General features: G+C 41.4%; 1 protein-coding gene across 4 annotated transcripts; it reads right to left on the bottom strand.

Annotated features, from left to right (window-relative positions):
• Positions 1,230 to 15,457, bottom strand: LOC109708795 (dual specificity protein kinase Ttk). 4 transcript variants are annotated; one of them, XM_020230646.1, is made up of 7 exons: positions 15,039 to 15,457; positions 14,421 to 14,864; positions 13,485 to 14,305; positions 4,326 to 4,517; positions 2,319 to 2,480; positions 1,805 to 1,984; positions 1,582 to 1,730 (listed from the first exon to the last, which is right to left on the bottom strand). In XM_020230646.1, the coding sequence occupies exons 1-7, from the start codon at positions 15,214 to 15,216 to the stop codon at positions 1,707 to 1,709; spliced, it is 2,001 nt and encodes a 666-aa protein (XP_020086235.1). In that variant the 5' UTR covers positions 15,217 to 15,457; the 3' UTR covers positions 1,582 to 1,706. The 4 variants fall into 4 exon arrangements, with proteins under 4 accessions (XP_020086215.1, XP_020086221.1, XP_020086230.1 ...); XM_020230626.1 differs by having other exon boundaries at positions 1,230 to 1,984; XM_020230632.1 differs by having other exon boundaries at positions 1,230 to 1,984; positions 13,485 to 14,290.

Raw genomic sequence — 16,401 nt, 5'->3', positions numbered from 1 at the left:
AAGCGTCGCCCTCCGCCCTCGGCTCGCACCCCCGTCCGCACCCTCGCGCGCCACGCACCCTCACCGCGCCCGCCCCCGCGCCGCGCCCGCTCCCGCTCCCGGCTCCGCCCGCGCCCCACGCCTGGCCTCCTAGCAAAACGTGTGCAATTATTGAGGAATAATATATAGTTATAGATAGATTATAGATTCTAGAGGGTCTTGAACGGTGGATTTGCGATCGTGCTCATTTGTAGTTCGATCCACCGCGAGTTTTGGAGCGTTAGAAGACCTTCAAGGACGATCCGAGGACACGTGAATCAACCTCTACGATCTGGGCTCGTTGCGTCGTAGCGCGAATAGCTTCTGCAAAAGTACGAACGAATACTTCCGCTGTGTTCTACATGATGATATTACGAACATTATATACTATTGTTCTATAGATTTTGCAACAGGTTCTTTCTGCACAAAAAAATTATAATAATATTGCCTGACTGATGTGATGTGACGAGAATGTGCTTCGCATATCGTGAATATTTTTGGGATTAAGTTTTAACATAAGTACTTACATATTAAGATACATATATTTGTTATAAATTAAAATTAAAATTAAAATTTTAAAAATTAATAAATTTTGAATTTATATTAAGAATTTAAATTTAAAACTATAATTTAATCTAAATTTATATTTATATTTATATTTATATTTGAATATAAATAATTATTATTGAAAAAAAAATGTTCCGGAATCAAAATTGACTCCCGCCTCCATTTTAGGAATCATTTTGGACAGATTCAACTCCCCCTGAAATAAAAATCGAAATACTTATCCCTCAAATCAAATACTGACAATAGATATAGCTCATTCCAATGCTCATTTCAAACCTCGAATCCTTGCAACCAAACATGCCCTAAATGGATTGAGTCATTCCCATTCCGTAGTGAAATGAGAATCGAAATTTGATTCCGGTAAAACAAACAACTATCAAAATTAATAAATTTTGTTCCGATTCCATAGTTCAAAATAAATGAACCAAACAAGCCCTAAGTATGATAATAATCTAGCACTTTGTTAATGAAAATCAAAAGATAAGGATTATATAGATGTTTAAAATCGTCAAAGCTGCTAATAGCTGCATCATTTTGTCGTTCCTCCCTACAAATGGGCAGTGCACACAAAAAAGTGCCTTTTCATTACAGGAGCAAGTGCAGCGAAATGTCATATTTGCAGCTGCTTCATTATGATCTTCTACTTCTATGCAGAAAATAGTATTTCTCAGCATGACCTGTGTGAAAGGCACTGATCATTGGGGGGGCATTAACAGAAATTGAACCTTCTTGAGGTCATTTTAGATCAACCATCACAAAACTTTTCTGGGCCACACAGGCCCAGAAAGCAGCCATAGCAGAAGAGTTCCAAACATAGAATGCACATATATTTCTGCATCAGTGGAAGAAAGCGCTAATCTCTACTAGATTACCAAAACACAATGTCTACATAACATAATCACAATGTGCTTTGCTCCACATCAGTAGCTGAAACTCTTCCTGCCTTCTCGCACTCGGCTACCACTTTATGAAGTTCAGAACACAACCTAGAAACATCTGGATTGTTCCAATATACCCCAACCCTCTCCAGTAGAGCTTTCCATGGGTGATCAGGGGACGGCTCTCGTGCTATAGGAGGAACAAGAAACGGGTGCTGAAGAAGCTGTGGAATGCGCCACCTCTCATTGCGATCCCATGCAAGGCATCTGCGCATGAGATCAATGAGCCACGGATTAGAAACGGGCTCATAAATGATTTGGTAGTTCCGATCCGTTACGACCTTGAACTTGGCCCAAAAGGTCTTGTACTCCGAAAACGGTGTCTTGCCATACACCATCTGGTATAGAATACAGCCAAGAGACCAGATATCTGATGGCCGTCCACACTTGATTGTGCTCCCGTTTGCATCATGCTCGTTGCACATGAATGCCTCTGGGGACATATAGTTCAGTGTTCCCACCTGGATTCAGTCGACAACAGAAATAGTATTCATCCATCAGAACATTTTCCCAATTAAAGGCTTGTTAGGCCTAGCTGGAGCTTCTACAAAGCATTGTTCGACTCGAGTTGTTTGAAAAAGCTCTAACAGATTTTCATGGCATAATTCACCAACTTCTTACAACTGTAAGAACAAGAGCTTCAAATTAAAACTTTCGCTTCCAAGAAAACACTTAATAGCTACATTTCAAAGCAGAGATATTGCTTTAGAAGCTTAGACCAAAGAGGCAATTACTTTTTAGTTCAAGAAATAACTTGAAGCCAATACAATCTTAGAAATAAAAAAAGATGATAACCTGTGAATCACGCTGGATATTTGTTGTATCACTTAATATAGCTTTAGCAATGCCAAAGTCGATAAGTTTTAAAGAGCCCCGGACCAGTAAAAAGTTGGCAGGCTTCAAATCAGAGTGGACAATACGCTCCTCATGTATTGTTTTAACGGCTTCAAGCATTTGCTGCAGTAACAAGAGAAATTAAACTTTAAGAGAAAAGACATAACACGAGGATGAATGCCAAATGGTATTTTTCTAATAGGATGGCATATCCGCTTCCATTTCATGCAACAAAACATAAATACATGGTGATCGATCACAAATGGCTCACAAAAATATTGATTTCTCTTGTACTACAAATGAGACGAGTAGTGACAATAGTCTCTGTAATCAGTAAAGAAGAGATCTCGTCCTCATAGAAAGAACAATAATTCGGTTGTCTAATAAGAATAAAAGTTTAATAGCACTGATATATGATTCCTCTTTAGTTAACTGTCATTAATTATTTAATCTTAAAAGTAAAATTCATGAGCTGACATTCTGGACCAGTAAATCAAGTACAAGAACATTGAGACCTTCAGATATTATGTTAATGTATATCATGCAGTTGACAGGCCATTGTTCACATAGAGAGCAATGCAACATCCGTTGACTAATAAGATGACTTTGCAGTGGACACAACTAATCGGTGGAGATTGACGATGGCATATCCCTTCAGCCAAAAATTACTCACTTTGCTTTATATATTAAGCTGCAATCTTGTCAAATTTTACTCGGAGGAAGTGTTGCATCTAATTTAGTTTGCTGGCCAACAAGCTACGCAAATCTAAATATTTCTGAGCTCAGTTTCAATACGTTATAAACATATCGTTCACTTTATCATTAAGCAATTGCATGCATCTAGGAATCAAGAAGTTTCAGAGCATGTAAAAATATTTAAACCTCAACAGATGACGGCCATTGCTGGGGAAGGATAAAGAAACATGCAGCAGTTTTACTTACACTATATAGATTGCGTTATCTCAAAAGCTACTACATATCACTGCTGCTTTTACAAATTATTTCTGCTCAAAAAAACCATTTATTGTTTGTAAAAACTAAAAAAAAAAATCATCACAAGATGAAGGTTAAAATGATAGCAATGAATTGCAAATGCAGCTTAATTATTGTTAAAGAACTAGCTTTTTCCCCTGGTAAAGAAGGCTAAAAGTAGTAAACCTATTAAAGGATGCTCCTGTAGATCAATACGCACGAATTGATCCAACTAAAATTTAACATTATCTGGCCCATTGTTACCCATTGTCGAACTCGAAAACTGAAGGTTCATTAGCAAGCCTGAAAGTCAAATAGTATTATCTAGCTTTAGTCTTGCTTCAATAACAAATTAACAGATGTACAGGACAATGGTATTTCTCTTCGAGCACTAAACAACGTTTGACGGATAGAGCATGCTCATACAAGAGAAATGAAGAGCAAATACAGTATTAGAAACTGAAAGTATGCTTAGCTCTTGTGAAGAACTGAAGTTCATGTGCCATTTCTTTGCTAGCTTTGAGGTGCAACAGTATGTACAACAAGGTATACTATTGTAAAAAGGTATAAATAAATCAGAAAACTAATTTCCATTAAATTGTGAATTAAATACTAATGGCTGCGACTGAGACACTTTAGGCAGGATAGGAGAGTCTGTTGGTGGTTGCCTAAGGCATTAGGTGCCCAGTCTACATAGAAGTGCCTACTTAATTGACTAGTGTCTAGGTAGTCTTGCCGTACAAACCACCTAGCAAAGAGCATAGAGGATTGACAACCACTTAGCAAAGAGCAACACATAGAACAGAAGGTTTTGCTTTCTAAAGGCTGTTATTGTCTTATATCAAAACTCATTTCACTTAAACACAGATAACATTTAAAGTCATTTTCCAGGAGAAAAATGGATAAGTAAAGGCCCCACAAGATCTTATCAGTTGACTATATCATTAGAACTTTTGGAAGATGGAAAACATTCAAGTACATGAAAATGATCATTACCTGCCAGTAAAACCTCAGCCAATTCTCATCTATTTGCAAACTTGGGTTACTTGTCTCCTTCAACTTTTGTGCAACCATGTGAGCAAGATCAATTTCTCCATACTCAAGTACCATATAAATGTGATGGTCATCTTTAATTCTTCCATCCTTTATCTTCATGGACCCTTCTTGAAGCAAGCTTTTATCTGTCACCTAGTAAATCAGACCAGCAGAGAATAACTTGAAGAGTTTCAGGAAATATATCTCCCAAAGTGCAAACAGCCATGCCTAAACTGACAAAGGCAAAGTTCTATGTCCCTTTGAAAATTAGGTTTCAGCAAATTCAAATGGATCTTTGACGAAGAAAATATTTTTCAATATAAGCCATCAACATTTTTCTGACCTTCATATACTGTAAATTTTCCATACTAAGCACCAAGAAGACCCAACGCATATATGCCACATAGAAAAGAACATCCACCATAAAAATTTCACAACCAGTAAAAGAAGAGTTACCTAAATGTAGTTGCAAACTTTTAATGAATTATTTCCTAAGAGGGAACATCTTTATCAATTTCTTTTCGCACGCCTTGCGCCTCAAGTGCGAAGCCCTAACCTCAAAGGAAAGCATCTCGCGGTGTTTGATGACTCGAACTGCGTAGTGGAAGCGAATAGAACCTAATACTTGACCTAGAATCATTTATGATGCGTTAAAACTTGAGAATTTGGAAAACCTAAGCAGATGAAAGTCATGAATGAGCAGCAAAAGCAGCAGATGAAAATTATACAACCTCTCTTCTACCCTCTTTGCAAGGTCGGGAGTCACTTGTGAATTATTTATTTTGTTGATTTCAGTTTATAATATGTTAGCTCAGCATGCCTTGTGGCTTGGCTTTGGAAACACTTGAGCTTTCTGTTCACCTTCCGCCTTTAGAAAGCTGCCCCAGGGCCAACTCTAATAACAATGACATTGACATGACTTCCTCAGATAATGGTAGTGACTAAATTTTCCAACCTACATGAAAGCGAACTTATATTTATAATTGCTTGATAACAAGCATGCGCACGTAATTATTAATCAATTTACTTATTTACAAAAATATCACAGCCAAATAATATATTACTATACAAATATTACACACTATTCTAGTAAGGAAGTGAATTCTCGAAACCCGAGAGTTGGACTTCGTCCAAGATCGACTAATTGTCGAGCGAGTAGCCTTTGGAAAAGCCGGAGTGGCACGAAACCCAAAAAGTGCATTGGAATGAAGTCCGCGAGAGCAAATAGTGCAAAAACCTGCGCTTGGCAGATCTGCTCTTAGGGACCGGTCCCTAGCGGGAGGGACCGGTTCCCGAACATGGCCTGCGCGGGTTTGCTCTCGGGGACCGGTCCCTGGCAGGGAGAGACCGGTCCCATCGGCTGGTGGTTGCGGCGACGCGCAATGCAACCGGTCCCCAGGTTGGAGGGACCAGTTCCCGAGCGCGTGGATTGGGGGGAAGGTCCTCTGGGACCGATCCCAGGTAGGAAGAGACCGGTCCCTCTGCGCGGGTTTTGCCCAGTCTGGGCAGTGTAAGGGATGAAAAGTTGAGGGGTTTATGTGCAAAATGGCCATGAGAGGGGTTATGAGAGGGGTCTCTCTCTCTCTTTCTCTCTCTCATTCCCTCTCTCCCTCACTGTTCCCTCTCTCTCTGATCGTGGAAGAAGAGGAAAAAGGGAAAGAAGAGAGAAAAGAGAAGAAGAAGAGAAAGAGAAGGGAAGGAGAAGAAGGAGAAGGAGTAGAGCTTGGAAGAGATCATCTCCATCTTCTTCTCTTCCTCTCCACACCATTGGAGCTCCTTGGAGAGGTAAGCTTCTAAGCTCTCTCATGGTAGATCTTTAGAGATGGGTTTTTCATCTCTAAAATTGGATTATTTGGAACCCTAGCATACTATCTAGATGGATTTCCCCCATTTCATAGATTGATTTGGTGGATTTGGCTATAGTAACATCTAAGGCACCCAAAATGGGGTTTTGGTATTTGTGAGAGTTTGATCTTATGTGACCCTCTGTAAACCTAATTGTTAGGTGTCTAAACGCGTGGGAAGCGACGGATTGAGCATTCGTCGAGCGGGTGTAAAGATATCGGCAAAATAAGGCCGAGCGAGCTTCGTTTTGACCAAGAGGGCCGAGGCGACGTCCAAAAATCGCGAGATTGGGTCCCGAGCACCGTAACAACAAAGCGAAGACCTTTAATTCTCGGAACTGCAAAGCGGCGCGCGGTTGGAGCGCAACTGCGAGATCGGGCAAAACCGGGTGTCGAGTACCGCGGGAGGCCGATTGCAAGTGTCGACGAGCAATCGGAAAGCAAGCTAAGGTGGGTTGTGCTTACCGAAGCGACTAGATCACCTGTATGTCTAAGTAAAGTGAATTCATATTGATGCATGTTAACAAAATGACATAGATGATGCATGTGGTAAAATACTAAGTAGATGCATATAAATAATGCTAGATAAATTAAAGAATGCATAATTAGCATTGTGAGAATATGCTAGGTAGATATGCATGTGAACTAGATGATAACTCTAGAATGAGAGAGTTGATTGACATGAGAACTTTATGGTACTCGATTGGACAACTAGGATGTCAGGTAGATCGAGTGGCACCTAACCTAGTGTTAAAGAACATAGATTGAACAAGTGAATCTAGAGTCGAACAAGTCTAGGTGTGTGGCATCGAACCTAGTGTTAGTAAACATAGGTTGAACAAGTGAACCTAGAAGTTGACCTCTAGGTAGAGATGATATAGAACCTAGCGATTGTACCTAGGTTATGTGACTGAGACCTGGACCTAGAGTGGTATTGAACCTAGGTTGTTGAGTATAGTTGTATTAGCCACTAGGATGTTCTAGGTCGACAGCATAGGGTTGGTTATGGACCCTCGACCTGTGGAAGTGGATTCCGGAATCCCAGGACTTGTGATGACCCTGGTATCAAGGCTAGGGCGTGTGCGACGATTTCGCCGCCGAGGTTGATACCTAGGGAGGATCGGGGGCGAGCACTTGGAGCTCACCGCCCGAGGCTTGAACCATTGTCGTGGCGTGTGGGACAATTTCGCCGCCAGATTGTTAAGCCAATTGTGGATCAGACCGCCGGGATTGACTGGAACCATTGCTGGGTAAGTACGATACGGGTGCCGCCAGGTGGCTGAGTCGTGACTGAAACCATTGTTGGGTGAGGTGCAATTAGTTCGCCGCCAGATGGTTAGGTCATGACTTGAATCCTCGCTAGGTAAGTGCAACGTGTTCGCCGCCAGAATGGCTACGTCAAGGGACTTGAGCCGGGTTCAGCGTGTGCGACAATTTCGCCGCTAAGAGGCTAAGTCACGGAGAGCGGTATGCTGTTGAGTAGCCAGTGCGGGGAATATCCGCGGATGATTGACTCGAGGCTGAGTCAGGTGGATAGCTTCATTAGGGTAGTGGAACCCTTATAAGCTAGTGATAGAGGCTAGAGCTAAGGTAATAGAGACCTTAGAAGCCAGTGGACTTGTGTGTAATCCTAAGGTAATAGAAACCTTAGAGTTGGATGTTATGAGCTAATATTAGCCAAGTAAATGTAGAATCAATTGATCTACTATAGTTGCATGATTTTCATATCGCATATTGTGAGGCATGGTATGTATTTCAATTTGAATATATATATATGTTGTATATTGTTGAACTAATATGTTGCAGTGCCTCCTCGGACCTATTGATCGAGCTTTTCCCTTGGGTGGCCGTACCCACTGGGAACCATGGAGTTGGTTCTCACCCCACGTTGTTTTGGGGTGTTTCAGGTTCACACATGAGCGGTGCGGCGGCGCGAGGCAAGGACGTAGCTCCATAGATAGCGCCCTACCCCAGAGACCAGAGGTAGCAGTACCCAGTGGTGGTCTAGCCTAGAGGTTTATAGAACAGAAAACAAACCTGTAATATAATAATCGGATTGTATTTTGGAAGTTCAATGTAAACAAAATGTATTATGTGGAACTTGAGAATGAATGCTTGTAATAACATAGGATATGTTATGTTTTTGATACTTCATTATGCAATCTTGATTGAGATCAGTTCCTGGTTGGAACTTCGTATATTGTATTGATTGCGATGCCTAGGACGTACAGGGGAAACTCTGTCCGTTCGGCGGTCTGTTCGTGGCGCCGCGACCCGGCCAAATAGGCGGGCGGTCGCGGGGCGTGACAATTCTAATATGGAAGTTTGGTCGTCCCCCAACCCCACCCGGCCCCCGGCAACGAGGAAAAGTCCCTCCCTATCCGTCCCCACAGGAATTCCCATCCCCATGGGGATCTGTTGAAATTTTACAAAATATTTTAAAGAAATTTTTTTAATTAAAATTTAGTTAGATTAATTTCAATTTAAAACATTTTAACTTGGTTGAATTATTAAGTTTATTTATTATTATTTATCAAATTATTAAGCATGACACATCAATTTAGCAAAACTACATAGCAGTCCAACACTATTTAACTAATATACTATATAATAAATTCAACATATTAATGATGTTTGATTAAATTGAGAATTTATGAAGAGTCAAGAGCATTAAAGCTAGCATTCTATATGCATATGTATAATATACTAAGATATATTCGATATATGATATATGTTGTATTTTCAAGGAAAAATACTAGCAGAAATCAGGAATTTTGCTGCGCGAGAAAGTAGCATCCCCATCCCAGCTTCTTCCTTACCAGCGGGGACGAAATCACCCCTATCCTTATACCCATGAGGATAAACCACCCCCAATCCCTGCCCAATTAGGGGCAAATCCCCGAAGGGCCTACATCCACGGGGGAAATTGTCATCCGTCCCAAGGACTCATGTAGATTTGTGCTCTCATGAATCATTAAATAAGACTCTAATTATCAAGTAGATTAGTTTAGTTATATGCCAATGGCGTTCCAATCCATGCAAGGAAGTTGCTTGGATTAACATCTTAGATCTCTTCATATTAGTAAAGAAATTTCTCGTCAATTAGCATGTTAAATAATTGGTGCAAACAAAAATTTCAAGAGTATTAGTATCATTACCAATTCAACAATCAAATACGAAGGAAAGAACAACAACATACATAATATAAGTGCACAACTTGAGAGATGTCTGCAGACATTACCAGATTTAATCATGAATATTGATATCAATACTATACAAGCAATATATATATAGAGAGAGAGAGAGAGCTAGGTTGGTATACTTTCGGTAGCACGGAGGCCTCTGTGCTACCAACTTGTTTTCAATGATGTAGCTTCCAAATCGACGATCGGCTCCATTAGACTTGATCTACACTATTGAAAGTATTTAGAAACTAAAGTTCACAATTTTTCAACATTATTTGGCTAGAAAATGACAATTTTAATGGTCGATATGATGCGTTTGTGAATTTAACGGTGTAAAACAATTCAAATTTGATGAAACTTTTATAGAAATTTTTTTTCACTATTTAGAGTAAGATCCGTACCTCTGATCTTAAATTCAAGTCTTTTATCATCATTTTTTATGAGATTTTTATTTTCAACCGTTCAATTTTATACTATATATATATATATATATATATTTATTCAAGAGAAGAATATTGTTGATAAGCAAGTAATGCCAAAACGCACTATAATTTGAAAAGGCGCGTCCGTGGTGCACGACCTCAACGCGTCAGCAATAGTGAGGCGAAGGGTTGTTGCTGACGCACGCGCGTCACAATATTTAAGTTTAGAAGAATTTAGGATTCAAGTTTTCAGGTTGTCGGATTCTGGGTTTGATTATTATATTTGAACCCGTTAACATATTTCAAGAAATCCTAAAATCAGCAGCGGTAGCAGCAGGAAGCAGCGGAAAACAGCAACAAAGTAGTGGAATCAAGCACAGAGGCCAGCAGCAGTGGTAGTGTAACACACTGAACTTTTGCAAATAGTAAGGTTCGAGTGTTTGCTCTGCGTTCCGACTTTTTTCGAATATTATGGAGGGTCGTGGACAGTGGTCCGACCCATGGCTCGCATCCCGAGGAATATGGTATTTTATGTAGCGCTAAGGTCACCAAAGGAATGGACTTAGGCTGCCCTCGGATTGCACTCTGCACAGGTGAAACCGGTGACAGGTCGATGGTTATACCGGTACAGGATTTGTACCGGTACACCTTGAAGGTTGTACCGGTACACTTCTGATTTTCTGCCAACCCGAGGCTCGGGTTTGCATTTTCGCGGGATTTGTACCTACACTTTCCCGTGTACCGGTACACTTTGGCAGATTTTGAACAGTTTGAACTGCAGGGGTGTTTTTGCAATTGCAATACTTTTATATCGTCACCTACGCCCCTTTGCTGCTTCTTTGAGCTTGGGAACAGAGGAAACAAGATGAGGAGCCCCTCCATTCCCTTATTTTGATTTTCCTTGGATATTATGGAGATTTTTGAGGATTAATTACCTCATTTTGTCCCTTTTTGCTTCTTGGTGGTATTTCCATCCTTGGGGAGGTCTTGGAGCTTGGCTTGAAGCTTGTTGGGGGAAGAAGGTTCAACCCTAGCTCACTTGCAAGCTTGGTTTGGATCTCTAGAGAGGTTAGCAACATGATTCTAGCTTTTGATTCATGATTTATTAGATTTCTTGAGATGAAACCCTAGAAATGAGATTTAGGGTTATTTTTGGGGACTTTGGATTTGTAGCTTCTAGAACCAAATTGATTGGTTTAGAACCTTGGTTTAGGTTGGATTTGAAGGACTCTAACTCCTATTTGGAGATAGAGAGCTTCCTTCACACTTGGTCAGTTTTTCTCCACCTTAGCTTGAGATGGTTAATGATTGAGCTTTGTATTGTTCGTAAGGTCCGTTTGACTCTTGTTCCTACATCTTTAGGGTGCTAAGAGACTAGTGGGTCTCTTCGTCAGAGCTTACGAAGAGTTGCAAGAGTTGTGGTGGGTTTGACTTCATGAAAACGGAGCAAAATGGCCCCTATGCATTTTGTACTTGTCATAATCTCAATTTGACATCAAATCCATGCTAAATAGAATTTATGTGAATTTTAGAACACTTAAAATGCATGCCTTATGTATCATGAAATTTTTCACTCTATGTAGTAGGGTATTCTGGGTTTTTAGCATGCATGTGAGAAGTGGTTCTTTTTGCAAGTTGGGGTACTTGTCTCGTACAATGAAAATGATTAGAATTATGCATTCATGAACATAATTATCATGCTTGGACATAGAGACCGAAAGTGTCATAAAGGGGCACTTGGACTAGTAAACTATGAAACTGTTATCTGAGACTTAGTGATAGGCTATTAACATCTTTTATATTCCATGTTAGAGACATGATGACATAGAGATAGGCCTATGAGAGATGTGACGTATTCCATGTTGTTAGACATGAGGACTTAGTACTTGAGACGGATCCTTTGGTTACTTGCCATTGTGCTCATTCGCACATGCTTGTGAGGGTCGCTCCCTACAAGCCGGCACTCCGGAGATAGCCATCGCGATACATATTCGCTATGCAGGATTGGGCGCCGAAATGGATTGCCGTGGGCTAGGCTCATCCCTAGGGTAGGGATGTTGACTACCACGGAGCCATTAGGCTCGACACCGGCCAGACAGCCTACGGGTGGGTCTCAGGGTCAGACAGCCTTCGGGCGGGTCTCTTCAGATTTGACTTTGAGCATTCATCATGACATGTGGACATTGACTAGAATAGTAAACTGGACATTTTACTATTACATTGTGGACTTTATGTTGATTGCATATTCGCTCATATTCTTGGTAGAATAGCTTTCTTACTTATGCTAAATCATGCTAAGTAGAGATATCTTGTGGTAGCCAGTATTCATGTCTATTTACCTGTTCTACATATCGCTCTTATTCATACTTGTTTACTGACCCTTTGTTTAGCTTTGGGCCTAGTGGCGCATTTCACTGAAGTCGGTAATTGCCCACTGAAAACTATTATTTAATAGTTCTCACGCCCTCTGTTTTATGGTTTCCTTTCAGAGCCTTCGGCACCGGCGGATGCACGGGATCGCGGCAAGGGTGTCGCTTAGCTTGATAGATAGCGGAGCTCGCTTCTGCTCCTAGGTGGTTACTATCTTTTTGTGTTTTTGTGAGAGAGAGGTTTTGTACCATGTATAGAGACCACCTATGTACCTTGTTTAGCTCTTGTTTTTGAGACTCCTATTGTATTACTTTATGTTTTTACATAGTAGATTTAGTCTTATGTTCTTTTCCCTTATTGTAGCTTATAGATATACCTTGCTCTGATACTTCTAGATATTCTCCTTTTGTTGCTTTATTTTTCGCATCGTTATTGCTTTTATCGTTTTGTTCTAGACGCCTTGTATGTTTTAGACATACGGCGGGTCTGGGCACGCGCCGGGTGGGCTTCCGCTGGGTCCCGGGGCGTGACAGGTAGCAAGCGGTCAGCAGCAGTGACAGTAGGAACAAGCAGCAGCGGCAGCAAGAAGAAGCAGCTACAGCAACACGCAAGTAAGTATTGCCTCTATACTTCCAAATCTTCTGTTGTGAACCTTTTTTCAGTTATTTATTAATAGCATTTAATGTATTTGTGAGGTTTTTCCTTTTTTTTCCCATATGTTTTTACTCTTTGTTTCAGTTGCATATTTGTTGATTCTTTTTTTCATTCTTTGTCTGATTCTTCTCTTAGATCATTTCAGACATTTAATTTTTCTAATCTTCAAATTTTATTCGCAATTTGTTGTTCTTTAATTTTTATTGACTTCATGTTATCTATTTCATTGTTGTAGCTTGATTGAATGGATCATAAAGGATACAAGCGCTGAGGATGAACATGAGTATGAGGATGATGCTTGAAGAACGACCAAATGAGAACACTGGCACCACAACAACTTCTAAGTTGAAAATTGAAATATATTTTGTTCTTTAATTGAGAACCAATATGCATGTGTTTTCTTTACTTTTTGATGGTTATTTTATTTTTTTATGGCTATTTGGGTTTTTTATGTAAAATATCAAATTAAACCAGGCTTGGTAATGTGTGCCTCATATTCTTAAGGCACGCGCCTCGCGGTGCGCCTCGCATCTAGGCTCCAGAAGAGCCTTGCACCATTTTGCGCCTCGCGTCTTTGCAAACATCAAATTCAGGATAGACATCAAAAAGGATAGCAAAAAGGTGACTAGTTTTGTGGTTGGGTACCTCATAGTCTATAAGCTGAATGATATTACTCTTCCCCTTCAGCTTGTTCAAATACTCAATCTCTTGACAAAATCCATAGGCAGTAGGATAGTCGCGACCTTTCAGCTTGATCTTTTTCAGGGCATATATCATGCAATCTGAAGATATAACCTTATGAACTTCACTGCTACCACCACTTCCTATTTTTCCGAGCTTTTGATAGAGCTTCCCGTTCACCTTAAAGAAAACATCAGGATCAAATTTCTTTCTACGAGGAGCCTTGTCAGCCTTATTTAATTGAGAAGACCCTTGTTCCAAACTTGAAGAAGGGTTACTTGTAGATCGTATTTGAGAAGGCAAAGAGCTAGCATTGCTGCCGGCAACAGCTCTCTCCTTCAGAGCTTCATTCATATGGAGAAGCTGTTGATTATTTTGCTGCCAATCTACATCCCTAACAGCAGTCCCTTGTTCTTTAGGAATAACATTATCTAGAATGCCTGAAGATGTCTCTACAGCACATGATGACATCTGAGTTGGAGCCTGCGGAGCCCGTGTACTTTGAAAAGTTGGAGCAGAGTGAACTGACAATGTAGTCACACCTGATGAGCCCATAGCTGAACACCGAGTCAGCGGTTCTGCATGATGCAGATCATAAATTTGCTCATCTCTCCCAGAGACTTCCATGCTCTCAATACCATGCTGCTTCCGATCTTGATCATGCGTTGCCCGATTTGCCAAATAACCCTCCCCTTCTGTCAATGCAAGAGAATGCAGATAAGTTGACATGCCATCCATTTTACTACCACTGGTCAATCGTGCATTATCACCTGCATAAAGAGAACCTAAGACAGAGAAATGAAGAAGGGAAGCCTAGCACAAAACCATTGACATTTAACTAAAGCATCTACATCAAGCTGAATCTCCAATTTTAAAAGTTTAAACAAAATGTTTGCTTACTCTGGAAAGTTAATTGTGCATCAGCAGATAAAAAAACTTTGTCCTTCTTGAAATCAACATCAACCGAGACATGGGGAGGTGCCAGCTGAGATGAAGAAATTCCCAAAGCTGACTTTTCCCTGTCAAACATCAATTCATAATCGTCCTTCTGCGATCCAAGCTGTTTGATGTTGTGATCCCGAGTACTAGTAATAGTCCCAGAAATAGAAGGAGGAGTAATAGAGGACTCCTCTTGATTAACTGGCGGAGTCGCTGCTGCTGGTCCAGAAGCCCCTTCCTTCTTCTGACAGCAAGCCACATTTGACGTCCTAACTGCTCCTGAAAGGGATAGCATCTTGCCTGACATATTGCCAGTCATGGAAGAGATTGTGGTAGTGCTCTTCGATGGCTCTGTCTGAGGAACCAACACACGGCGCGCTCGCGGGAAGTTCGACTGCATTGTACCTGAAACAACTCTCGCAAATAATATTCACAAAACAGAACTATGAAAAGGTACTCAATAAGCAAACCAACCTAAAGCAAAGATCTGTAACCGATCGAAGGCCAAGAAACCCTAGATTCCACAAATTGGTAGAAGAAACATGGGGAAAAATGAAGAAGATGGTGCTTGTAACTCACCAGGAGGCCTGTGGCGCTTGATTGCGGCATGAACGTGACGGAGGAAATCGGGCGGGGAGGCGGAGGCGGAGGAGGAGGAGGAGAAGGACGAGGAGGTGAGAGCATCCGCGGCAGCGGAAATCGGGATGCTCTGAGAGGTGGCCGGCGGGGGAGCCGGAAGGTCAGCCTTCCTTTCCATCGGCGGCGGATCCCAACGGCATCTCGCCGGCAGCGGGGAAGCGCGGCGGAGCTAATGGATAAGGTTAGGCTTTCGTGCGGGTGGGAGGGGATTGTAACCTCCCCTTCTCCTAGGGGTTGCTTCTCTCGGGCCGAGAGGAGTGGGGAAAATGAGGGAGGAGAAGGGGCTTCCGCCAGCGAAGGGTGGGGAGGTCGGAAAGCAGGAGGAATGATGGAAAGAAGCAATTTGAAATGCCGCTTGTTGCCGCCCGAGCCTTCCAGAGTGGCACAACTTAGTGGCCATTTGGTACGGCTGCTTTGAGATGGAAGCATATAAAAATATATTTTATATTTTTTTAATGATAAAATATTTTTTCAATGGTACCAAAAATATATATTATTATAATTATAGAATTATTATAGGGTTTTTTTGCATTTGGCCCTTGGCCAATTTGCATAAAAAATTCACTAGTTTTGCGCTTTTGCAAAAGTGGGCCATTTTTTCGATTTTGTAGATTCAGATCGAATTTTCAGCCACATGACCAAAATGCCCCTCGTCTACATCCGCCGCTCGCGTATTCCTTGAGATACGTATACCCTAACGTATGGTCCTGGCAGGCATTAAATGTACCCCTTGCGCTTTACGCAACCTCGCTCTCATCGAAACCCGGACCAAATCGGCCCCGCTATTCGTAAGCCCCGGCGTTTGCTATTCGGCTTTAAGAAATTAAATTTGCTGAAGCTAAATGACAAGAACTGCGCGACCCGCAATAAGAATAATAGTGCAACGCCATGGAGCAACGCGACAAGAACTTGTGCAACAACCCCTTCTAACAGTGCATCCTTCGGCTGGCACCAGTGCAATCTCCGCCGCTCAGATGTGCGACGCTGGCGTTTAATCTTCTCCCTCACCAGGGCAACATCCCACTCCGTTGGAAGGTAGTCAGGCAGTCTTCTTCCCAACCATAAGAAGCGTAGGGGAGTTTATTTCAGCACGCGTTTGCAAAGGAGAAGTGGAAGAAGCGTGGCCGAGATAAATGGCGTTAGAGTCTGGAAGTGGAGGAGGGAGGATGGAGGAGAGAGTTACACGAAGGTAGTAGTGCAAAAAAAAGGATATAAGTGGTGTAACATATGCCTAAGTAGTGCAATGGTTTAAAGGAAATGGTGCAATGAGTCTATAACCAGAGGAAAAATTTTTTTAAATTAG

Source organism: Ananas comosus, linkage group 1, assembly GCF_001540865.1.
Source record: "Ananas comosus cultivar F153 linkage group 1, ASM154086v1, whole genome shotgun sequence".
Classification (NCBI taxonomy): Eukaryota; Viridiplantae; Streptophyta; class Magnoliopsida; order Poales; family Bromeliaceae; genus Ananas; species Ananas comosus.
This window is presented reverse-complemented; position numbering and strand designations above follow the sequence as displayed.

Bases quoted from the DNA above. Each gene is read 5' to 3' on its own strand.
- LOC109708795 (XM_020230626.1), bottom strand. From the start codon at position 15,216: ATGGAAAGGAAGGCTGACCTTCCGGCTCCCCCGCCGGCCACCTCTCAG. The intron at 14,865-15,038 runs GTGAGTTACAAG...GAGTTGTTTCAG, and splicing joins CAAGCGCCACAGGCCTCCTG to GTACAATGCAGTCGAACTTC. The intron at 2,481-4,325 runs GTAATGATCATT...TTGTTACTGCAG, and splicing joins GGCTGAGGTTTTACTGGCAG to CAAATGCTTGAAGCCGTTAA.